This window comes from Sphaerodactylus townsendi, linkage group LG13 (genome assembly GCF_021028975.2).
Source record: "Sphaerodactylus townsendi isolate TG3544 linkage group LG13, MPM_Stown_v2.3, whole genome shotgun sequence".
In the NCBI taxonomy this organism is placed as follows: domain Eukaryota; kingdom Metazoa; phylum Chordata; class Lepidosauria; order Squamata; family Sphaerodactylidae; genus Sphaerodactylus; species Sphaerodactylus townsendi.
In genome coordinates, this window is record NC_059437.1 from 41,901,093 (window position 1) to 41,926,705 (window position 25,613).

Below are 25,613 nucleotides of genomic sequence, written 5' to 3' on the forward strand. Positions count from 1 at the left end.
AGCTGATGGGAATTGTAGTCCATGAACACCTGGAGAGGCGCAGGTTGCAGACCCCTGCAAGGCAACATTCCTCAGCCAGTGGATATTCAGGGGTATACTACCTCTGAACATGAGGGATCTATCTAGTTTAGCAGCAGCCCCACAAAATGCATTCTGAAAGCCCCCAAGCAAGATGGGAAGGTCACAGCCATACACTGTTCTTTCTTTCTCACACACACTTCCCCCAGGCGTCTGGTATTTGCAGCTTTACGGCTGATCTTGTCTTCCACCAACGTACACGTGCAACGTTCTGCACTGTGTTGGTGAAGTCATGTAGAAATCGTATTCATGAGAATCGCAGCAATGTTTCTCTCTCCGCAAACAGCTAGCCTCCAGGGATTATATTTGGAAGCATGCTGGCAAAGTCTAAATACTCGGCTTGGGGACCTATTTTCGGTCTGGGGGGAGGATGCTGATGGACTTTATACCCACCCTCCCTCTCCCCCACTCCTCGCCAAAATATTCAAAATTCTGCAAAGAACAAAAAACGAAATTCAGATGATGAAAACCGGGCACCTTAAGATGGCAACGAGAACAAAAAAAGCCCTTTTCATGTTGCCAAGAGCAAGATATTAATGTATTCCGTGCCGTTTTACAAGCAGCCTTGCCATTTGAAGTTCCCAATCTGAAAAGCAGTTGCTAGGGCTGGTTCATCCACAGCTTTATCCCACGCACGGCAGAGATGTATTTCAAGTGTACTATTGGTCACACAATGGGGCTCGCCAAGGATTCACATAAGGTTGCACACTCTCTGAAGCTAGCCCTTTTGTTCTTCTTGCAAACGCTTCCCTATTATGAAGCGTTTGAAACCAAGACCAAGATACAGTTCCACCTGTGGACAGCACAGGATTTAAACACCACAAACATTGAAATCCAAGCTGCAGCAGATGAAGGTTGTCCGCTAAACATATCTATGCTACTGAAAAGCACGAGGCAGAGACAGCATGTTGTGGTTCCTATTAAGGTTGGTGACACAAAGGTCTTAAGACACAAAGGCCTTAAGGTACACACACCCCTTTTATTATTATTATTATATATATTTTTTTGCAAAGCTGGCTTGAACAGCTACTCTCTGCTGCCTACAAGAAAATCAGTACAAACGTTTTGCTCAAAAAAATCACATTAACATTTCCAATATCAATGTTCCTTTGGAAGGCACTGCATGTGGCAATGGATACATATTCGCGCAAGCGAAATTGGCCTTAGACCCGTTACATAATTTGGATGTGCGTGTCCTGCGTTCGAATTCCCCAGTAGCAATTTAGAGGTTTGTTTCTAAGCGAGATATGTAAGGCCACAAACATGGCTGCCCTACCCTTCCTCGTCCCACATGGTGTGGCAGCTGGGTAAGGTTGCTCATGATGAAGAAAAGCACTCCCCGAATGCTCAGAAGCACTCTTGACGTTGTACAACATTTTTCTGAGGATACGAAGCTCAACACCACCGAAAGGTGGGCAGTGGAATTGGCTTGGTTTACAACTACTGTGTCCACAATGAACCTTTTACAAATTCAAGAATTATTTATCTGCCCAGTACAGATGTGAATGGCTGTTTTTCGGTCATTTGGGAAAGGAACAGTTTGCAGAGCTAACTGGAGATGCTAAAACGGATGGCCAAAATAGCCCACAATACCTTCAGAGACAGATGTGCCACTTTGACCCTTGGGTTTTAATCTACACCTTAAGCACTCAGACTCCTGGCATATAGAAATTAAAAGTCAGCCAGCCTCTGTTAACACCGAATACTAAAACCTCTCTTTCTAGTACAGCTGCGGGTTTTTAAGTGCTCATCTGGTAAACCACCAGCTGTGCACACTGTAGATTTTGTACACGTGAAATGGTGACACTTTGTCTCCTGCCTGCTTTCGCATGGACCACATTGGTCACTCTGGCGCTAACAGAAATGCTCAAGCAGAGGAATCTTCTGTTCTCATAGTTTGTGGTGAACAGAACCTTCCTTGCCCTACACAAAACCAGCCCTCATAACTCTGTGTCCATCCAGAAATGATTCCCATCTCCAGATACGAAAATTGAAAAAAAACGGATTAGAATTGCCCTTTTACCCATATGTGTGTCCTACACTGCAGGGGTGAGAAAGACTCTTATTTCATTGCCCAGTGGGGGACGAACAGATGTTACAGGATTATTAGTAAGTAATCCTTCAACAAACACCCTTAGTGTGCAGTTTGAACAGGTTAGGGGCTAAGCTAAAATAAAGCTATCAAACGTCAGAAAAGGATGGGAATAGCGGCAAAAAAACCCCACCATTCCCTTACTTATAAATATTAATTATCAAAATACACATCTCTCAGTTCCACATTTTAGACAAAAATCATTTTAAAAAACAAAATAGCACCAAGGAGACACTTTAGCTCCAGCCAATCTTATCTGTAGCACCAAAGAAAAAAGTTAACTAGTTAAGAGTCTAGTTAACTCTTATTTGACCCTCCCTGTACCTTTAGACTGGATATGTACACTCCACCTCTCTCTATATATAATATATATATACAAACGCGCACACACAGACTGCTTCTCTCCAGGGCTGCGCAAACCCTACCCCATGACCAGCTGATGCCCACAACAGCTCAAAGGAGCTCCCGGGCACGCTAAACAAAGAACAATGCCACTCTGCCATGGGAAAAGGAGAAACGACACCTTGCGTCTAAGGGGAGCTGTGCGGGAGGGAACCACTAATCCAGCGACTCACACGCCACTCAGACCTCTGCTGTACAAGGCATGCATGGATGGACGTTTGACCACTGAAGGGTTTACATTCTTCTTCTGTACAAAAGCACGTTCGGACGCCGGTCTCTGTTCCACTTCCAGACCGCGCTGCAGCTCCCTCCGTCCGCGTCACTCAGGACTCTGCCAGCATCCTTCTCCTCCTTCTTCTACCCCACTCTTCACATCCGCTGTTCAGGCGCGGTAATCCTGCAGGAACAGGGGGAACTTCCCAAGTACCTAGATCTTCCTTCAGCCTACAAAAGGAAAGGGTGAGAAAAGTTTTGCTTAAAATTTCATGGCAGGAACAATTTCAATTCTAATTCGGTACGAAACATCAAATGCACCGGAAAGCAAGCATCTGAATGATTCAGTATATTACCAAATATCAGGCTCTTCCCGCACAGGCCGTAAACCTGGGTGAGAGGTGGGTTACATGAACCTGCCCTTGCCCTGGGCCATTCGCATGGCTGGCTGTCCCGTGGCAGCCAGCCATGCAAATGGGGAGCACGCCTTCATATGGAGGTACGTGCAGAGGTGGGATCCAGAAGGTTCTCACAGGTTCCCGAGAGTAGGTTACTAATTATTTGTGTGTGCCGAGAGGGGGTTACTAATGGGTGATTTTGCCACGTGATTTTTGCCTTAGTTACGCCCCTCCTCTCAGCAGTAGCGTGAAGAACTTGAAGCAGTCTAGCAGGAGGTGCACCGGCGTGCGTGGCAGCCTGCGCCTGTGTACTTTCGTTTCCCACCCAAGGACCGGCACAGTTGCTGCGTCCTTGCCACAGCCCCGCCCAGCAATGCCCCGCCCCTGGAATGCCCGCCCACGCCCCCGTCATGCCGCGCCCAGCCCCATTGGCACTACGCCACTGTTTGAATCCCACCACCATGGGAACCTGTTACTAAAATTTTTTGGATCCCACCACTGGGTGCGTGCCATTTTGAGTTCCTGCCTCACAGAGAGGCAGAACCGCTGCCCAGTACCATGTTATGGCCCGTTCCCCCTGCGTGGCTGCTTCTCTAGTTTGATTCTCTAGTTTGATCGCAGCGCCTGAACGTCCCTCACAGCCACGGCTGTTTGCTCAGCCAATTAAAGTCACGTTAAAATAAAAGAATAGCTGAAAATGTGATTTTCAAAAAACCCGCCCTGCAGCCAATAGTGCAGGTGAGGGGCGAGTTAGACCCGTGTTAAGGGTGGGAATGGTGCGAAGTTCCTGCCCCACACGGGTTTTATCCTGCCCTTCACCCGCGTTTATTGGCCCATGCAGAAAGGGCCTCAGTCACTCCCTAGATCAGCGGTGGCAAACCTATGGCACGGGCGCCAGAGGTGGCACTCAGAGCCCTTTCTGTGGGCATGCGTGCACAGAGTTTATCATGTGGGGGGGGTGAAAGATCACCCCACACACACCTCTAGGCTGGCCTGGGCATGATCCTTTACCTGGGAGTAAGCTCAGTTGCTGGCAATGGGGCTTGCTTCTGAGTAAACCCTCCTAGGGTCATGATTCACCCATTTGAAGCATTGCACAGTTGCTTCACCAAGCTTACTCCCGAGTAACATGCACCTCGAAACCAACTGTTTTTTCTAAACTAAAATCTCAGTATTCAGGTTAAATTGCCATGTTGGCACTTTGCGATAAATAAGTGGGTTTTAGGTGGCAATTTGGGTACTCAGTCTCGGAAAGGTTCACCATCACTGCCCTAGATCCTTAAATAGTTTTTCCATATGGTCTAAAGAAAAAACAGTCAAAATACGTGTTTTAGATTTATTTCTCAAACGGAAAGTCACAAAACCACTCTCCCTAAGCTCAGAGGGGTTTTTTTTAAAAGAAAATACTTTGCCAGATTGCCGAAATGAGAAAATTGCCTAAAGCTAAATAATGGCAAACTCTTCAGCTTCGTGTCCAAAATGATATATTTCATCCAAAAAAGCAGCTGGAGGGGAGGAGGCCCAGGGAGTCAACGTGGGGCTCAAGAGTGGTTGAAAACTTAATTAATTAATTAAATGTGGACTGAAACCAGAACACTGGCCCAACACCCCTTAGTTAATAGAAATAAGCACCCTGACTGTGGTCGTTTCCCCACTTACCTGCTGCTGCGCGCTACTCTCCCCAAAGAGCGCGCAGTCCCCTGGCACTCCCCACTACAGGGGCGGTGACAACGCAGCCACCCTGATGCTGCCGCTGTCGCACCCCCTCAGCACGCGTCATTCCTGGCGCTCCTCAAAACGGCACCTTTTGATGACCCCGCGCAGACCCCGTGGGGAAGCCCGGGAGCGCGCCAGAAATGACACGCGCTGGGAGTAGCGCGCAGCAACCTTTGGTCGAGGTAAGTGGGGAAACAACCACTGTTTCCCCCCCATTAGCCTTCTAATAGCCCAAGGAGGGAACAATTTTCAGTTGGGAAAACAGCACAGTGTAGGAATTTAAAAATACTTCCTTGTGACCCCCTCCTTCCCCACCCCTTCCGATCCACATCTTGCCTGCTCCAGCTGCATTGTAGAGCAAAAAATATACCTGCAGTTCCAATCGTGGCAGCAAGTCTAATTTTGTTCTATTGTTCCAGGCAAATACATTTTTTAGGCCACCTGAAAGGAGGTTTTCTGCTGTCAGTGCCTTTGTCCTATTTCAGCCTCAGGTGAACAAGTCTGACATGATTTTCAACATTGTTTCCAAACCCTGTAAAAATCTATTTGATGAAGATGGAAGCAGGAGATGTCTGCATGTATCCAGGGAAGCAACGGCAGGTTTACCAACCTCTGAGGGGCCCCTGAAGATCTCCCATAATTACAGCAGGCTACAGAGCAGTTTCCATTGATAAAATGGCTACTTTGGAGGGTGAATTCTATGGTATCATGCTACAGCGAGGTCCCTCTCCTCCAAACCCCACGCTCCTTAGACTCCAAAATCTTGAGGAATTACCTGAACGCATGGTGACAAAAGGGAACCTTTAAGAGGTAATAATACTTTAAATGACAGCATCTGGAGGCAACATAAGGTCTCAGCCTCTATACCCTGCTGGTATAACTGGTTGGCCACTGGGTGAAACTCGCGGCCCTCCAGATGCTATGGACTACAGTTGCCATCATTCCAGTACATTGCTAGCAGGGGATGATGGGAACTGTAGTCCATAACATCAGGAGGGCTGTGAGTTTGACACCTATGGACGAATCCCTTGTCTGATCCCACAGGCCTCTTTTTACATTCCTACCTCCTGAAATCCGCTTTTCGATCTAAAAAGTATTGTTTCTCGCCAAATTATATTAAGAGTTCAAGAAATGTATAGAAAACTGGGCCCTGAATGGAACTGCCCTTCACGTCTCCCGTTAAAGGTGTTTAAAGGTGTGAGAAAAGGGCCTTTGCCAATCTGAGCAGACAACAGTGAAATGCCACCAAGCAGTCTCACAATAGAGCAAGCTGTTGTTTTGGGGATTAACAGCTCTTGTCTAAAGTATAATTTGATGCACAGGCCTGTTTCTTTTGGGGGGGGCAGGGGGGAGGAATGAAATTGCATTATACTGACCCAACCAGCAGAAATTAATTAGTTGGCAAATGCCTTATATACTTGTGTATACATTTACTTTTTCAGCCCATTTTTTGTGCTGAAAAAAGCCCCCCTCGACTTACACGCGAGTGAACGGCTGAGCTTGCAGACCTGCAAAAAAGACTTGCTTTGGGGCAGCGGCTGCCATCACCACGCAAGCATCTTCACTGTGTCATGAGAAGCTATCCGTGTTGAATGAGAACCTGTAGGGACTTTTTAAAAGGGGATCTTGTTGAGCATCTTCCCTATGAGACTCTGAAGAGATACTGTCTGTGAGAGTTATATATTCCACTTCAGAACTTTTAAAGTTATTGTTGAAACCATGCTGTTTTTCTTTGAAATAAATATTCAAAAACTTCTTATATTGGCATCTATTTTTATTTTTGAAAGTTACCAGGAGCTGCTGCATTTCCCACCCTAGTCTTATACTCGAGTCAATACATTTTCCCAGCTTTTTGTGGTAAAATTAGGTGCCTCGACTGATATTCGGGTCGACTTATAGGCGAGTATGTACGGTAACCTGCAAGGATGTGTGGGAAACCTAGAAGCTAGACTAATTCTAAAAGGAAGCTTGGTGTGATGGAGCAGCAGTGGCGTAGGAGGTCAAGAACTCGTGTATCTAATCTGGAGGAACCGGGTTTGATTCCCAGCTCTGCTGCCTGAGCTGTGGAGGCTTATCTGGGGAATTCAGATTAGCCTGTACACTCCCACACACGCCAGCTGAGTGACCTTGGGCTAGTCCAGAGGTGGGATCCAGCAGGTTCTCACAGCCGCTGCACCAGTCCTTGGGCGGGAAACGAATGCATGCAGGTGCACCTCCTGCTAGACTGCTTCAAGTTCTGCGCGCTACTGCTGAGAGGAGGGGCATAACTAAGGCAAAAATCACGTGGCAAAATCACCAATTCGTAACCCCCTCTCGGCACACACAAATAATTAGTAACCTACTCTCGGGAACCTGTGAGAACCTGCTGGATCCCACCTCTGCTCTGCCTGCTTCCCCTTCCAGGGTGGCTTCTCTCTTTGGCCGTTTCCGCATGGCAGCGGAAACGGCTGGGTCGGCGCGAGAAGCGCCAACCCGAAGACGCTGGGACCGTCCGCACGGACGGTCCCGGGAAGAGGCGGGCAGCCGGCGCCGCGGAGCGCCGGCGCCCGCACGACCCGGCTTGTCCCTGGGCCTCCGGCGCGTCGCGGAGGCCTGGGGACACGCCCCCCTGGCCCTGCAGCGCCACCTCGAGTCTCCTGCAGGAGAGAAAGGGGGGATATAAATCCAAACTCTTCTTCAAACTCTTCTAAGAGTGGTGGACTCTAACCTGGATAACCAGGTTTGATTCCCCGCTCCTCCACATGAAGCCTGCTGGGTGAACCTTGCAGTTCTCTCACGCCTCTCTCAGCCCCACCTCCCTCACAAGGTGTCTGTTGTGGGGACGGGAAGGGAAGGCCATTGTGAGCCACTTTGAGCCTCCTTAAAAGGTAAAGAAAAGCAGGATATAAAAACCAACGCTTTTTCATCCTCTTCTAAAAGTCGACTCGGGGTCGAGTCTGAGCCTTTCCACGGGGCAAGAACAAGCAGGGACCTCTCCCTGCAGGAGCTTGACTCTGAGTCAACATGACCCCCTTGAAGCCTCTCTGCCAATAAATTAATTTGGCCATCTTGGGCTGCACAGTGCCATTACCAGACTGTACGTTGCCAGTGTTTGACTCACTAATGGAACACGCCGGCAGCCAAATTCTGATCTCATTCGCAGCTCTCCAAATGGAGCCAGAAGCTGCGGCGTCTCCATCATCCCACTCCGGACCCACCTCAAAAAACCCACAGCCAGGTCTACTCTTTGAGTGGAGAACTGAGGCCCGTGTGTGGGGAAGGCGCCAGACGGCCGAAACTAGCTAGCAAAAGGAGCATTGGCTAGTCTGAAGCTTCCTTGAAAACAGTGTCTCCTCTTACCCAGCAGGTCCTTTTACACAGGGATCTAAAAAACAACTCCTAATTCAATTAATGGCATTAGTGATTAACGAGAACATAAGTTGCTTAAGTGTCATCTATATGACAAGCTTAGAGAAGAAATCCTGGGGCCTGTTTTGACTGAATGGGCTGCAAAAGACAATAAATGGACTTATTTATGGACAATAAATGGAAATTGAACTATTTCGGTTTTGTGTTTTCATAATACATAATACAGGACAGCAGGTGGACAGAAGACCCTTAACTCCTATGGAGGAATGTTAAAATAAATTTTACTTTATAGTTTAGCTTTCTAATCTCTTCGTTTGTAAATAATCTGGAATTTGGCTTTTTATGAATTGTTGATTTACTGGTTGCTAACTGTAAATAAATAAACTTGAAATAATGGCATTAACAGGCATGTAAGCAGCTTCAGTACAGACTGATATTGGGCCCTAGCACCACACCCCAATCCATACATCTAACTTCCTTCACTTGCTTTTTATAGCTGGATTACAGCTAGGGAGACCTGCTGACATCTAACTTGGTGAGGCATACTTCTAGGTCAGATCTGGGTCTTTACCTCAACAACAGCTAGTCTGCCATTCTGGTTTTACCTCAGACCCAATTCCAAATACCTCTGCCAGGGTCAGTGGGGGGATCCAAAAATTTTAGTAACAGGTTCTCATGATGGTGGGATTCAAACTGTGGCGTAGCGCCAATGGGGCTGGGCGGGGCATTCCTGGGCGGGGCTGTGGCAAGGATGCAGCCGCTGCACCAGTCCTTGGGCGGGAAACGAATGCATGCAGGTGCACCTCCTGCTAGACTGCTTCAAGTTCTGCGCGCTACTGCTGAGAGGAGGGGCATAACTAAGGCAAAAATCACGTGGCAAAATCACCAATTCGTAACCCCCTCTCGGCACACACAAATAATTAGTAACCTACTCTCGGGAACCTGTGAGAACCTGCTGGATCCCACCTCTGCTCTGCCTGCTTCCCCTTCCAGGGTGGCTTCTCTCTTGGGTCGCTTTCCAAGATGGCAAAGGAACGCGATAAATGCCGCCAACCTGAAGACGCTGGGACCGTCCAAGCACGGATCGCCCCGGGAAGAGGCTGGCAGCCGGCGCCGCTGAGCGCCGGCGCCCTCAAGATTTATCGGCGAATTGTTGAAGCTGCTGCGCGTCGAGGTTCGGGGACACTTCGTCTGCCCGCCTGCTCGAGAGGCGCAGGTTAGGTAGACGTGTCCCCAGAGCCTTCCTCGCCGACGCCGGATGGCCCAGGGACAAGGTGAGTGCCGGGTGGAGTCGAAGCGAAGCCGCTGCTGTTAAACCGCCGGGCAGCGTTTTCACCGCCCGCTTTCCCCAAAAAGAGCGCTAGGAAGCGCTCTGGGGAAACGCCGGCTCCAGGCCGGGCGGGCGGCGCAAGGGCGGCGCGGCTGCGCTGCCGTTGCACCCCTCGTGCGAATGGCGGCCTGGAGACGGTGTTTTTACCGTCTCCAGGCCGTCATTTTCTGCCCGTGCAGAAACGGCCTTCGTTTTATAAACTGGAGTTTCCCTCCGACCTTCCTTCAGATGGACTTTGTTCTACTTTCCAGTCAACCCTACTACAGATCTGCCTAGCATTCCCTCCAAATCCAGACGTGGTCCTGCTGGGAATTGTATTTCAGTTCCCCCTCTGCTTTCTTATGTCTGACTCAATGCTGAGTAATTGCAAGATGCAATTTTCCAGAGCGGGGTAGTTGTTAAGAATGCCATCTTGGGATCTTAGGGACCCACGTTTGAATCCCCCCACTTTTCAGTGGAAGCTTTCTGAGTGATTGTGGTCCAGTCACTCTTTCTTAGACTAACTCTCCCTCACAAAGTTGTTGCTTCGTGAATGAAGAAGAACAACGTAAGATGGACTCCACTGGGGAGAAAAGCATAACAGAAATGTCTGAATAAATGCACACCTGTGTATTCAAAATGAGGACAGAGGACTTTCTAGTCTTAATTCTTGAGATGCTTTGACCCCTGTGTTTTATAGTTAAGCTGATGCTTAACAGGTTCATCTTCTACTTACGAAACGCATCTCCATTTTTAACCTGCAATGAAAGGCAGATGCCATTGACTACTGGATATTTAGCTAGACTAGAAGGTGGATGGGCAGGCAGGCTAAGAGCTAAGGGTCTTGCAGAATAACAGAAAGCCTTGCCAACATTGATGGAACACTTTTTATCTTTTACTAACAACAACATGGCCCTGATGTGTAGCTACACGGGTGCATTTAGTCCACGGGTCAGCAACCTGCTGCTCTCCAGATGTTCATGAACTTCAATTCCCATCAGCCCCAATTGGCCATGCTGGCAGGGGCTGATGGGAATTGTAGTTCATGAACATCTGGAGGTTTGCACGCTGGATTACAGACCTTCCTGATTTAGTCGCATTGTGGGACGCCGGGCATGGCCGTAGGGATTCACGGAAGCGCGCCTGCGGCGCAGGCTACGAGTGGAAAAGCAATTAAAAAAGAGAGACGCGTCTCCACGCAAAGGTGCAACAGCAACCCGGATTGTTTCCATGGGCTCCAATTGCTGCCTGCCTGGATACACGTGAACACGAAAACAGGAAAACGGGTTCCTTCATCCCGGCTGCAACCCGTTATACATTTGGTGTGCAGAAGGGAGAAATGTCTGTCGCGTGGATACGCTGAAAAGCACCGTGTCCACTGTGAGAGGCTGGCAGAGCAAAACATCCTTAAGGATGCCGATTCAGATACAGTTTTGATGCTCACAATGATTTAGTGAGTCCACATTTCTGCTTGAAAGGGCTGTCACAGAACAGCATGGGGTCCTGGCCAACGGGGAAGTTTTCTTTTGCTCAGCCCTGCCAGGGCGTCAGAACAAAACTTTTTTTTTCCTTGGTGACAATGACTGAACCAAATGCAGCAGATGTGAGATTCAGGGCTCTTGCTCTGCTGTTTGTCATGTAAAAATATTGCCCACTGCTGAGTCAGCTGGCCTGGTCCCATAGCTGGGGCGATGCCTCCAAGCCCTTAGCTGTTTTTTTGGACTTCAGCACCGCTCAGTGGGAGATGCCTCCGGAAATCTTATCAGTTCAATTTGAATGCAGATAATTAACTCCGCCGAAATTTTTTGACGGAGCGTCTCAGCGTAAGGCCGGGTAAGCTGATGGCGTGGGAAGTGACTGGCAGCGTTGTTGGCACGGGACCAGGCTGGTGGTGAGACTGGCAGGGAAATGCAGGGTTTTAATTTAACATGCTGTGCCACATCTAGGCTGATGGAGCAAAATACTACCCATGCTGCCATGCCAGACTGGCACAAACGAGCCTGGCCGGGACTCTCAAGGTGATGTCAGATTGCATATTTAACAGCTGCAATCCGTGGAGCGCGCCCCACCTCCCCACATACACAGAGTTTACAAACCGGAGACATGACAGGAGCCCAGGAGTCAAGCCATTTAGCTCCTGCAAAGGCGGGTCAGCTCCCAAATATTCAGGGCTCTGTCGGTGGAAAAGCACCAGAAAACAGAATGGAAGAATGCAAGGCTGTCTGTTTGCAGAAGGGTAGTATTAACGTCTGAGAGAGGGCGCTGCAGGGTGATTTCACACATAATAGGCCAGCTCACAGCTCTCCAGTTCTCCTTGGTTGTCTGAATACATGCATGACAGTTGTTGGGACAAAGCAGAAAGCAAAATAGGACATTTTAAAGTGGATCGTATATTTGGACCGCTTCCGGTACGGCGTCGGGGGAAAAGAATGTTTGAAAAGTTCATTGTGGTGCAGTGGTTAAGAGCAGGTGGATTCTAATCTGGAGAACTGGGTTTGATTCCCCACTCCCCCACCTGAGTGGCAGAGGCTTATCTGGTGAACCAAATCCGTTTCCGCACTCCTACATTCCTGCTAGGTGATCTTGGGCCAGTCACAGTTCTCTTGGAACTCTCTCAGCCCCACCTACCTCACAAGGCGTCTGTTGTGGGGAGAGGGAGGGAAAGGAGCTTGTAAGCCACCTTGAGTCTCCTTACAGGAGAGAAAGGTGGGGTATAAATCCAAACCCTCCTCCTCCTTCTCCATCATCATCATCAGGACCAAACCAAGGATACATCTAGTCTAGCATCCTGCTTGCAACAGCGGACAGACATGTGGTTCTCAGAAGCCCACGAATGAGATAGGAAGGTGACTATCTTTCCCTAAATGGCCCCTTCCCAGCAACCTATTTTTAAGAGCAAACTAGATGAGACACTCAGAAAAACCTGGCTGGATGTTTCCGACATTTTCGAAAAGTACCTTGCAGGTATGGAAGAAGAGGAAAGAAGCCTTTGTCTTTCTACCCCCTTCAGTGTTGGGCTGATTAAAACTGAACTCTCCCCTGCCCCACCACCTGATATCATTAACCCCAAGAAGATTAGTGAAAAAGCAGGCACCCATACTTTACGCACCCCTTTTTTTTCCTTTTAAGGCAAGAAGCAGTGCAAAAGGTTGTGTGGATTTCAATGGAATGATTAAATGCCCTTTCACCTGTGGGCCTGCGGGCCAAATCGGAACCAAGTTTGTTTTTTAAAACACTAGGAAGTTCCAGTCACAGATCTCCCAGCATTCGGTATAGTTTTGACTCGGGAAGCTACTGTTCTGTAACACACACACAAAGTGAGAGAGAGAGCTTCAAAAGGGTCACTGTAGAAAATGACCTTGTGCTTTTGCAGTGCCAGTTTGCTGTTCAGTCCAATTAAATTGCTGCAAAGAGTTCTAGAGATGGATGTCCCTTCTCAAAGGGACCTGATTTGAAAGGCAGAATGGATGGCTTTGAAATTCTGAAGGAAGTCTGGCTGAAGTTTAAATACATGTAGATGAGGGGGAAATCTGACTGTTCTCACTCCAATTTACTTATGTTTATAATTCTCCCATATTTGGAGTGATGGACACCACTTGGTTAGAGAGTGACAAAGAAGAAGAGTTTGGATGTTCACCCCACCTTTCTCTCCTGTAAGGAGTCTCAAAGTGGCTTACAAACTCCTTTCCCTTCCTCTCCCTACAACAGGTACCTGCTGAAGTAGGTGAGGCGGAGAGAGTTTGGAGAGAATGATGACTAAGCCCAAGGTCGCCGAAAAGGCTTCATGAGTGGAAGTACGGAAACAAATCCATTTCACCAGATAAGAGTCCATCGCTCATGTGGAGGAGTGGGGAATCAAACCTGTGCAACATAAAAAAGGAGGGCAATGTTGTTGTTCTGCATCACGGATATATCAAGCTGAGAATATTCTTGGAATATATGAAGCTGACACATCCATACCACAGGAGAAAACTGGTTCATCTGCTTCAGGGTTCCTAACCTTTGGAATTCTGAGATAACAGGGCTGGTGCAGCCATAAAATGGCTGCCGTGGGAGGCAAGGTCAACTACAAAATGGCTGCCAGAATTTACCGGCAGCCATACAGTAATGATCCTTGTGTTATGGTACTAGCTGCTGCCAAAGCAATGGTTTTTAAAACCTACATAGCCAATCAGAAGTGTTGCTGAGCAAAAGTTCCGCTGGCCCCACCCACTTTCAAAAAACACTTGGCAGACACCAGAAATGTTATTGGCAGGCACCACACTGCTCATAGGTGCCATGTTCTGGACTCCTGATCTACCTAATGCTGCTGATCTACCGAATGCTAATCTACCTAATGGGCAGCAGTCCTCCAAGGCTTTCAGCTGTGGTCTCTTCCAGTCATGCTGCTGGAGACCCTTTCAACTGAAGATGCCAGGAATTGAACCTGAGACCCTTGCTTGCAAAATACATGCTGGACTACTGATCTTACGGCCACTTCCCACCTCCTTCCTAACAGCTTCTGCAGGTGGATCCATTCTGGGCTGCGTTCCAGCCTTTTCGATGATAAGTCCCAAAATAATCCTTCTACTGCGTTTTTCCTCCTTCAATCGAACTGCACAAAGCATTGTCCCCAGTCTCTGCACATTATCTAATCTCTGAGCATTTTCCCAGGAACGGCATCATCACAGCAACATGCATATAGTTGGTGACACACTGTTTTAGATCTGACCTACAACGTGGGGTGACCGCGCATCGTTCATCAACCTAAATGAAGCGAGAAAGAGACGGATGGCAGGGATGCGATAAGGCAGAGATGGAAGGAACGGCGGAGATTGTCACAGATGGTGAGGTGGGGTGGGAGTCGAGAGATGTGTGCCTTGTCTAGTTAATTATCCTAGTGTGTTGTTTTTATTTTCATCTGCATCCCAGACTTGGAAATTCACCAGAAGAGTTGGGTGGCTTTATTCTCTCAATGCCCAGCAGCCAAGACTCTGATTGCGCCTGGCGGAGCGTCCCATCTGAGCACCTTTAACACCTCTCAAAGTTGTTTCGGGCATACAACTTGTCAAAGGGACCCAGAAATTAAGGTCAATCCCAGAAAAAGCCCTCCTGTGGAGGGAGATACCACCAGGAGCTCCTCCCCATGTGATCTCAGTTCCTGGGCAGGTACGTACAGGCACAGGTGATCCTTAAGATAGGCAGGGCCCAAGCCATTTAAGGCTTTGTATGTCAACATTAACACCTAGAATTGGGCCCAGGAGTAAATTGGGAGCCAGTGCAGTTCCTTAAGGACCAGTGTGATATGTGAATAGCCAGATGTACCGCATGTTACACCAACTCCAGCTTCCACACCATCTTCAAGGGCAGCCCCAGAGCTTGTTAAAGTAATCCAATCGGGAGATTACCAGAGTATAACCAGACTGTGGCCAGGCAGAACTGGTGAACCAGCTAGAGCTGCTAGAAGGCCCTTATGGCCACCACCATCATCTGAAGCTCAAAGGACAGAGCTGAATCCAGGAGCACCCCTAGATCTTGCAGCCAGTCCCTCTGAGGCAATATAACCCCATCCAGAACTGGATTCCCCATGATCTCATGGACTAGGGAGCCCAAAACACAGAGAACCTCTGTCTTGTCTGGATTCAGCTTCAGTTTGTTGCTCCTCACCCAGCCCATAACTGCTTCCAGGCAATAGTCCATCACATGGAAAGCCTCTCCTGACTCTGATGAAACGGGGAGATAGAGCTGGGTGTCATCCGCATATTGATGACACTTGACTCCAAATCCCCTGATGACCTCACCCAGCAACTCCATATGGCTGTTGAACAGGGCAGGGGACAGGACCCAGCCCTGGGGAACCCCACAAGGGAGTTCCAAGCACAAGTCCCCCAATGCTGTCTTCTGGAACTGACCCTGAAGGTAGGAGGGTAACCACTGTAACACTGTGTCCCCCAACCCCGTTCCCCAGAGCTGGTCCAGAAAAATGCTATAGCCTATGGTATCAAACACTGCTGAGAGACCAAGGAGAATCAAAGGGTTGTATTCCCCCTCTTTCAGTCAGGGCTACCAAGGCCATTTCCGTGCTGTAACCATGATTGAAACCACCCCATCCCACCCCTCAAGCCAATGTTAAAAAGGGGCCCTTCCCACCCGCACTTGTCTTCCAAATGGTCTGTGCCCTTGTGCTCCAGAACCAGCATGCGTCTTTTAGGCACAGCAAAATGAACTGCCCCACCCCTACAGTAGGTGAAATTCCTCAGGAGCTGAAGCCTTCCTCTTCCTTCAGTGTGGTATGGTGTAGTGGTTAAACGCAGGTGGATTCTGATCTGTTTGATTGCCCACTCCTCCACCTGAGTGGCAGAGGCTTATCTGGTGAGCCAAATGTGCTTCCGCACTCCTACATTCCTGCTGTCTAGTTAGAGTTCTCTCGGAACTCTCTCAGCCTCACAAGGTGCCTGTTGTGGGGAGAGGAAGGGAAAGGAGCTTGTAAACCACCTTGAGTGGGATATATTCAAGGTGGGATATAAATCCAAACTCTTTTTCTTCTTCATTGGCAGTCGCAGAACCCCTTGGCTGCTTTAAGTGCCAGTGGGGGAAGAGGGACTCTAGAAAAAATTTTGTTCCCTATTCCCCAGCATCGTGTCCCCAATCTAGACATGTCTTCCATTTGCAAATTTACATCTATCAGCCAAACGAACCTGCTCTCCAATACAACTCCTAATTCCATTTGAGCAGAGACGTATGGCCTATTACCTCCATACCTTAACAAACCCAGGAGAGCCCTTACCATTGCGCGTTTTAACATTATGCCCTCTGCCCTATTAAAGGGTAGGTTCAGCAATTTAGACAAATCCGCAAGGTTATGCAGTTGCAAACTTAATGTAGTTGAAACCCTGACTCACCAACTCTTGCACTGCACCAGATTTGATAACATCAGATCTAAATTTACCAACCTACATTTTTTCTTCCAATCTGGGCTGCCTGATCTGACTAGGTTATCTCTATTGTTAAACAACTCGGACCCCGGTCTTTGTGAAGAGATCGCCAATTTCATTGCGGAGATAGTTGAGAGTTCCCAGTAGAACGTATTTGTTGTGCTCCCCATGGGGCCTTTTATCTATCATGTATTCATGCAATTGTTCCCGATTTATGTAACTCTTTCTGACTATGCCAATAAAGGCTTATGTATGTATGTATAGACATGTCTTCCACTTGTGATTGCTTTTTAAGGGCCAAATTATAGATCTTCTTCAGTTCAAATCACAGAACTCAAACACCATGCGCACTTTGGCTCTCAAAACAATGATACCCAGGAACAGGATAATGGATTTGGGCCTAGTCATGTAGTTTATTTCTTTTTGAAAATGTACACACCACCTACTCAGAGAGGGCTTGACAGAGTTGTTAATTGTATGGGATGAGACTGAGGAAACAAACATTGGACCCAGAATTTGGAGAGGGATACTAAGATGGAGTCAGTTACTTGTCAGAACATCATAGCTCTAAGCTGTGGAATAGACAGGTATCTTTAGCAAGCAGAAGTCATATTTTGTGAACTTACCAACAGAACAGTATTCATTCTGTGTCTAAGATAATGAAGTCCGGGGCCGATCATAGGTTTGCTTGACTGATCCAATATTGTCAAAGAATTAACTTTATTAAATGCCAAACAGCATTTTTATCATTAACAAGTTCAACCCTTATGCTAATTACAAAAACAAAAGAGTCACTGAGCCACTGCAAAATCCATTTAAAACAAAATGTTATGAACTGTAACAATGTTTAGGTATTTTTCACTGACCTGTTCCTTTTGTTAGCTTTTACCTTGGAAAATCAGGGTCAGCCTACAGTTACGAAACATTCTTTTTTTAAATGAAATAAAAACCGATACAAAACAAAGTAACAGCCAACCATTTCAAAAGCTCAGCTGCAGCCATTATTCCTGCTTGTAGATCCCTGTAATTATTTATACTGATCTTTTTGTTTAGATATTTGTACACCTCTTTTCTCCCCAATGGGGAGCCAAAGGAGCTGAAATCGTTCCCATCGCCTCTGTTTGAGTCTCACTACAACAACCTTGTGAGGTATTTCATAATGAGAGATAGCGCCTGGCCCAAAGCCACCCCAGTGATCCTCCACGTCAGAGAGTAATCATATTTAAATCTCCTATACCTTTCCCAGTGCTCTAACCACTATACCATACTGGGAGGTAGCTAGTAGGAGATACTTTTCTAGGCTGCTAAGTTTTCTGCAAGACTAGGGAGCAAGCAGCCCTCCCTTCTGCCCTTACTACCCAAATGATATCACTATTAACTCTTACAAGTATCTCTGTATCTCTATGGTGACAATCTTGACATAACAGCAATATCTGATGGTCCACTGACCAGAGCACCAAGCCCACCAAAGTCTAGGTCAGTGGTTCTCAACCTGTGGGTCGGGACCCCTTTGGGGGTCGAACTACCCTTTCACAGGGGTCGCCTAAGACTCTCTGCATCAGTGTTCTCCATCTGTAAAATGGATAAATGTTAGGGTTGGGGGTCACCACAACATGAGGAACTGTATTAAAGGGTTGCGGTATTAAGAAGGTTGAGAACTACTGGTCTAGGTAGTATTCAGTGCTTAGGCATTAGAAATGGCAACCCAAAGAAACCAGACTTTCCCCCCCAGGTAGTCCATTTCTAACCACAAAGTCGCTTCACAAAAGCAAAAGCGTCTTGCTCAAGGGACAGACACCTCTTGATACTGCCAAACAGTAAAGCTTTAATTGATCTGATCCACTGTCATATAGCTTGAACTAATTTGCCTAATCATGACAAACTGTTCACATCTTATTCCGTGCCAACACAGCGTTAACCTCCCAGGGTAAGGTGTTCCTGGACTGATCTATTCCTAAAAACTCTCATCCCCTTGTAACTGCTTCACTCCATCAACTCGCTTTTTGTGTGTTCTCATTTATTTTTGTGTCTCCCCTTGAAAAACAACCCCCCTCCCAACCAGATCTATATAATCCTTGCTTTCCACTTCTGTAACTGGTGAGGTAGGCTTTTGCCAATTAAAAAAAAAACCTACAGGATGTTCCTTAAAGTTTCACAAGACGTAATTCAGATATTACATCAAACCATGGTTAGATCACTTAGTAAATTTCATGCTACAGCAGCCTCTGGAGAGAGTTTTTTCCCAACTCAGACATCAAACAATAATTAGACCAAAGCCATGGTTTTCAAACCATCTTCAAACCAGGGTTTCTAATTCTAATTTGCTGGCTGATTACCAACCATGATTTGTCAATACAGATATCATGCCTCACCATAGTAAATCATTCTCCACCATGACATTATTTTTACAGAGTACCTGAGTATCTTTATAATGGATCGCTTTCAAATGGCTCAGTTTAATATCAAGTCCTAAATCAACTTTGACTTGAATAGAATTAAAATGATATCATTCTGCTTAGGACCACCCTGTGGGGCACATGTTTCTGTGTAGAGTTATGTGTATGGATCTGGGGGAGCAGCAGTGGCATAGTGGTTAAAAGCACGGGCACTCTAATCTGGAGAACTGGGTTTGATTTCCTGCTCTGCCACTTGAGCTGTGGAGCTTATCTGGGGAACTAGATTAGCCTGTGCACTCCAACACATACCAGCTGGGTGGCCTTGGGTGAGTCACAGCTCTTCTGAGCTCGCTCAGCCCCACCCACCTCACAGAGTGTTTGTTGTGGGGTGGAAGGGAAAGGAGATTGTAAGCCCCTTTGAGTCTCCTTACAGAGAGAAAGGGGGGGTATAAATCAAAACTCCTCCTCCTCCTCCTCCTCTTCTTCTTCTTCATGGAGATAACCAAGGACTCCTCCTCAGGCCAGATGTACTGCCAAACAGCGCTTTCAGAATTAAATGCCCATTTTGTATTGTGTTTTCTGTTTCTAGAGGAACTAGTGACTTTTTCTTTTTTAGTCATGAGGCCAGAGAAGGCAAGAAGGCAAGGACATATATAGATGGAATGAAGGAAAATAACTTTGGAAGCAACAGGACAGAAAATAACAGAAGCAGCGGGAAGGTGGCTAATAACACGCCAGCACGATGAGAAACTCTGCACAGATCTTTGCTGGGTTTGTGTCTTCCGCAAATAGAGCCAATAGATTGCAAACGCCAACACTGTGCTTGGCATCACAAGAACTGGAAAGAAAAGAAACAGGGTTTCTCGGGGTACCAGATTCTGCATCCTACAATGGCTCCTTCCACACTTGGACCCTCCTGTAATTGGCTGGAGGTGAGTCAGCCACTGTGGTTAAGGTAAGAGAATAATACCAATTACATTTCTGCTTTCATATTCTCTCAGTGGGTTCGTTTCTATGCTTCTCACTGCTGTCTGTTGTTGTTTTTTTAATCACGGTACATGACTGAGAGAAGAGTGTCAAATGCAGGGGAAGCAGCCCCCACTGGGCCCAGGCCGTACAAACATGAGACCAGTGACTAGAATCACTGAAAAGAGCCTCCCAGTTCCAACTCCTGCCCAACTTATGACATAGCAGAAAGACACCCTTCTAAGCCCACTGATGCTGCTCAGGATGGTTCCATAAAAACATTCAAGATTCAGAGCAGGAGGAGGAGGAGGAGGAGAAGCAGAATTGTTGTTGTTGTTTGGATTTATATCCCCCCTTTCTCTCCAGTACGGAGACTCAAGGGGGCTTACAAACTCCTTCCCCTTCCCTCCTCACAACAAACACCCTGTCAGGTATGTGGGGCTGAGAGAGCTCTGAAGGACTGTGACTAGCCCAAGGTCACCCAGCTGGCATGTGTTGGAGTGCACAGGCTAATCTGAATTCCCCAGATAAGCCTCCACAGCTCAGGTGGCACAGCGGGGAATCAAACCTGGTTCCTCCAGATTAGAGTACACTTGCTCTTAACCACTACGCCACTGCTGCTCCCTGAAGCAGGTCTTGGACAGAGAAAGGTATTTCGTGCTATCTGATGCTTGAAATTGAGATGCATCTTGAATTGGGACTTCCCCTCAAACTAATGCCCTCACCTCCAAAGGTTCAACTGGAGATTAGTGAAAACGGGGCTGGGCTCATTTTGATCTATATATCTATGATATGTGGCCTCCATCCGTGGATATTTAAATCCATCTATCAGGGCCAGGAAGGGCTCAGGAAGCCAACAGGAGGAGGAGGAGGAGGAGGGAGTTTGGATTTATACCCCACTGCTTCCCTGACACAGCAGCTTGGTGGGGGGGGGGGGGGGGTTGGAGAATGGGTAGAGCAGCGGTTCTCAACCTGGGGGTTGCAACCCCTTTGGGGGTCGAACGACTCTTTCACAGGGGTCTCCTAAGACTCTCTGCATCAGTGTTCTCCATCTGTAAAATGAATAAATGTTAGGGTTGGGGGCCACCACAACATGAGGAACTGTATTAAAGGGTCGCGGCATTAGGAAGGTTGAGAACCACTGGGATACAGCAATGCGGGGGTGTGGGGGAGCTCAATGCATGTCAGATGCATGTTGTGTTTTGCTTAGCAGGTGGTATTTAAAGTTCACACATACCAATATAGAAAGAATTAGAAACAGCAGGACCAAAAGATGATGAAATGTGAGAGGTATATCCTGTGACGTTTCTATACGAAACTCAGCTGGACACACGAACAATTTGCAACAGCAGTAACTGCTGCTATTGTTTACTTAAAATATGTAGGGAGCCCCCCTCCCCCAAGTTCCCAAATGGTCATGGCTAAGTCCATAGCAAATAGAAACTAACTTCCAGTCAAATTCCATTTCAGCAATTTCATGCCAGACTCTTCCTTGAATTTGTGTGTGGAATAATAGAGACTTCTAAGTCAGCAGCAAAGCAGCCTGGGAGATGGAAGTGTTTCCCCTCCCCTGTTTCTGAATTTATATGAACTGAAAATAACATGTTACGCATCTGTATATTTACAAAAATTAATTGTTTGTTATCTGATGTTCCTATCACATTTGGGTGTTTTACATCTTTGTCCTTTTTCAGAACAAAAAGGTGGGATATAAGCAAGCTAGCAAACAAATAAATCCAATACAGTAAGCTCCCCCCCCCATAAAAGCTTCAACTACAATAATACAGCTTCCATGAAGACCCTTTTGTTGTTTCTGTTCTACCTTCACAACGTTCTCACTATTTGTGAACAGACTGTCATCAAGGCTCCAAAGCACTTAAATACATCACATATAGAAAAATTAATAAATTCCCCAAAGGGCAAGCCCAAAAATACTTCAAACGGAAAGACTCTATGTGTTCTTTAGGGCTCCTGATGTTCAGACATGCATAGTACTCCAGCCGACAACTGCTTTGCTAAAGTATGGTCTTCTGGCACCTTCGAGCTGAACAGATTTATTGAAGCACGAGGTTCCGTAAGCAACAGGAGCAACTTATTCCTTGCTGCTCGACACAGCTGCCTTCCCACACGCGGCACACGAGTATTCTGTGGGGGAAAGCAATCTGCCTGTTCCCAGGGCACTTTTCATGCTCAGCATGCGCTACACCGTACACAAACACACACTCAGGAGAGGGGAAAGCTGTTGCTTGGATCAAGACAACTGAGAAGCGCTAAAAGCCGGGAGACTTTCAGAAGTATCCCCCAAGCAAGCCGTTCTGGGGAAAGCAATGCGAAGAAGGAATCTCACGCCTGGTTTGCACGGAAACCAACAGGCGTATCAGCTCTTCCCTGCAGGTTTTGCCATGAATGGATGAGCCCAAAAATTATACAAACACACAAAGCTGCTTTATGCTGGGTCAGATCATGGGTTCATGGAGACCGGGCACTGCCAACGCTGACTGGCACGGGCTCTCTGGGCACCAGGCGAAGGCTGGTTTTTCCCAACAACTATTAGCTGGGATCTTTTGAACTGGAGGGGGTCAGGGATTGAACCCAGGACCTTATGCATACAAAACCTGTGCTCTCCCACAGAGCCATGGGCTTATTGTCCGGTTGCAGGAATCTAAGAGGCTGCTGACATCAGAAAAAGAAAAGTAGGGCTGCCGAGAACAATGCACAGCACGTGCAAGATGGCGCAATGTTTTTGTTATTGTTTTGGTTGACCCTAATAAACGGTTTGTATCTTGTTGCCTGGGGCAAGATAGCTGTTTACAGAGGCGTATCTAGGGAAAATGTAGCCCGGTGCAAAATCTGAGTTTTCTGAACTCCCCCCTGCCCCAGTATGGGTGGACGCCTTCCCCCACCATGATCAAACAACATTTTTTGCACCAGGTCTTGAAGTCAGTGTATGAACCTAGGGGGAGGAGGAGGGGTGTGGGGGGCAATTTTACGCCCCCCATGTGACTAAATGGCCACAGCCCGGGGACATTTGACTCCATATGTCCTCCTGGGCGGTATGCCCCTGGCTGTTTACAACCTTTTCTTGCCTTATCAGAAGTCAGATGGTTGGTCCCATCTAGCTTAGTAGTGTCTGTTCTGATTGACAGCAGCTCTGAAGCAGAGACAGGTCTTCACCAGCGTCAACTGGCCAGGATCCTCCTAAATGACCAGGGACACCGGGGCCTGAACGCAGGACTTGTTCATTGCAGTTCAGCCAATTGTTTCAAAACAACCATTAACCTAAGCAAAAAACCTGTAGACACTTCTAACAACCCAAAGTTAGAGGGAAAAGAGCACACTCTAATTTTGCAGCGCTGGAGATCTTCACTCCAGCAAATTTTCCCGGTGAAAGCTGAACAGCTTTCTACCGGATTGGATTTTTAAAGACCTGGTGTCAGAGAAACGTCGCTTCAAGCAATCTTCTATCACTGGTGGATTCAAGAAGACCTGTTGAGAGGGTTTCTGCCTTACTGTTTCCTGAGGAGGCACATCTCCCTGCTCTGTTCCTCTGTGCCACATTCAAGTGTGACACCAGGTGCCAGAGGACACACCTGCCTGGGAGAGCGTGGCCACCAACCACATTTACCTCCTGCCACCTCTGCCAGTGGAGCCAACGGGGAATTTGCACTTTAAAAGGGGGCAGCCACGGACAGCCAAAATGGTTGGATCACGTCCCTGGCTCTGGGTCGGGAAGCTTTCAGAGATGCCAGCGACCGAAATCAAGGGCTCGTGTCTCTCCTCCGAAACTGGTTTCTTCCAACCCAAATGCACCTCCTGTTTTCTTAATGTATCAGCAAGCCTTTATTGGCATAGACAACAGTACAGCAATAATAAAAAAAGGATTAAAAAGCATATACAATACAGGAAATAAATGTTAGGTTGAAGGAAATCTACTGGCGTTTAGTAATTTCCAGGAGAAAGTCTGCCACTATCATACAGAGAGAAGGATCAGGATTGTCCAACAAGTAGTGTAATCTAATTAAATCGGGGAGATTGGGTAAATGTAAAGGAGTAAGATTCACATACTTGGATCTGATTTCCTTGAATCTGAGACAGTGTAGTAATTGGTGGGCATTTTCTTAATGTAGAAAATCAGGGTTGAGAAGGAACTCCGCACAGGTGCCCTTCTTGGGACACAAAGATGTCCTCTGTGCTCCATGCTCAGTTCAGGATTCAGTCATTTCTCTTTGGCGGCAAGGGCAACTGCTCTAAACTATACAAAGTGTGTCACGGTAACTTCTGATGGCTACGTCGTCTGGGACAGAGTTGGCAATAAAATACCTGCTCATTATATACACTCACAACTCCCCCATGAGATTGGTGTATGTTCTGTGTACAGGGCTGACTAAATGTGGTGTGATGTGTGTGGCTGGAACACGGCAAAATCTGAAGCCTAAGTCAAGATGAGTTTTAACCGGAGCTGAAGGACTAAGGGTTTTTCTCCATCCCCAACATAAATACTAGATATCTCAGGTCCCTTCCTCTGTGCCCCACTGAAGTTTTGAACTGGCTGCCCTGGGCTCACCTGCCCGAGAGAATGGATGTTCTCCTGCTCTGTGACTCACAAGCAAGGGGGGGGGGGAGTCTGGAAAAAAGAGCAGAGAGAAGAACGGGTGTCCACCCCTCCTCATTTCACAACAGGTGAAGCTGCCCCCAGAGACCTCTTCTGTAGGCACAGCAAAAAAGGTGCCAGAAAGTCACTTGAGCACTTCACCCCATTGCCTCTCTCAATCTACTCACTGATTCAGGTGGAAACTCTGGAACTGTCCCCTCCATGGGTACCCAGACCCACACTTTCTCCCAGGCTGCCCCTAGTGCCTGGAACTACCCTCCCCCCCCTCTCTCTGTGTCTCTCTCTCTACATGTCTTCAGAAGAAGAGGAGGTGGAGTTTGGATTTATACCCCACCTTTCTCTCCTGTAAGGAGACTCAAGGTGCCTTACAAACTCCTCTCTCTTCCGAAATCCCTTTGCCCATCAAGCACAGCCCCTTAGACTTCTCATTCCCCCCGAGGGATCTGACCTTATAGCCATAGAATAAATATATATTTCCCTTTCAACCTCTTCCCTTTCAACTTGCTCCCTTCCTTTCACAGAATCCCAGATTGCGTGGCTCTCGGGGCAGAGACCTCCGCTGCGCTGCACAGCGCCCTGCACCACGGCGGCTAATCACAACGATGCCGATTTCCTCGTGGGTCCCCCAGAAGCCCCCGCCCCCCCGCGCCGCGCCGCCCTCCCTCTCACCTGTCGCCGGTGCCACTGACTCGCTCGCTCGGCCGCCCGTCGAGGCGCCGCCGCTCCGTCCGCCCTACGCGCGCCCCCTGCGGCTCAGCCAGGCCAAGGCGGCCAGGAGCGCCAAGGAGGTGGCCAGGCCGGTGCCGGCGGCGGAAGCCCGGCGGCTCCGCGCGGCCCGGGGCGCCGTCCTGGCTTGCAGCTCATCGCCGATCGCCTTGAGGCGCGCCGCGGTTTGCTGCGCCGCCGAGACGCGCGCCCTGGCCGGGCTGGCGCCGTCGCTGCTGGTGGCCGGGCTGCTGCTGGTGGCGGTGGCGGCGCAGACGCAGGCGGCCGGGGGGCGGCCGGGCAGGGAGCAGGGGCACATGGCGAGGAGGCCCGCTGCAGCCGCCGCCACCGGGCCGCCTCCGCCTCCGGCCAGCCCAGCGCCGATGCCCAGCCCGGAGTCGCCGCCGCCGCCGCGCCGCCGCTTCGCCGAGCTGCCGAGTCCGTCTGGCGCGATCGGGCGTCAC

General features: G+C 48.2%; 1 protein-coding gene across 1 annotated transcript; it reads right to left on the reverse strand.

Moving 5' to 3' along the window:
• Positions 1 to 25,607, reverse strand: HRK (harakiri, BCL2 interacting protein). The gene is made up of 2 exons (XM_048514382.1): positions 25,114 to 25,607; positions 1 to 3,016 (listed from the first exon to the last, which is right to left on the reverse strand). The coding sequence occupies exon 1, from the start codon at positions 25,466 to 25,468 to the stop codon at positions 25,178 to 25,180; it is 291 nt and encodes a 96-aa protein (XP_048370339.1). The 5' UTR covers positions 25,469 to 25,607; the 3' UTR covers positions 1 to 3,016; positions 25,114 to 25,177.
• Positions 25,608 to 25,613: the final 6 nt, after the last annotated feature.

Coding starts and splice junctions, on each gene's coding strand:
- HRK (XM_048514382.1), bottom strand. CDS start 25,468: ATGTGCCCCTGCTCCCTGCCCGGCCGCCCCCCGGCCGCCTGCGTCTGC.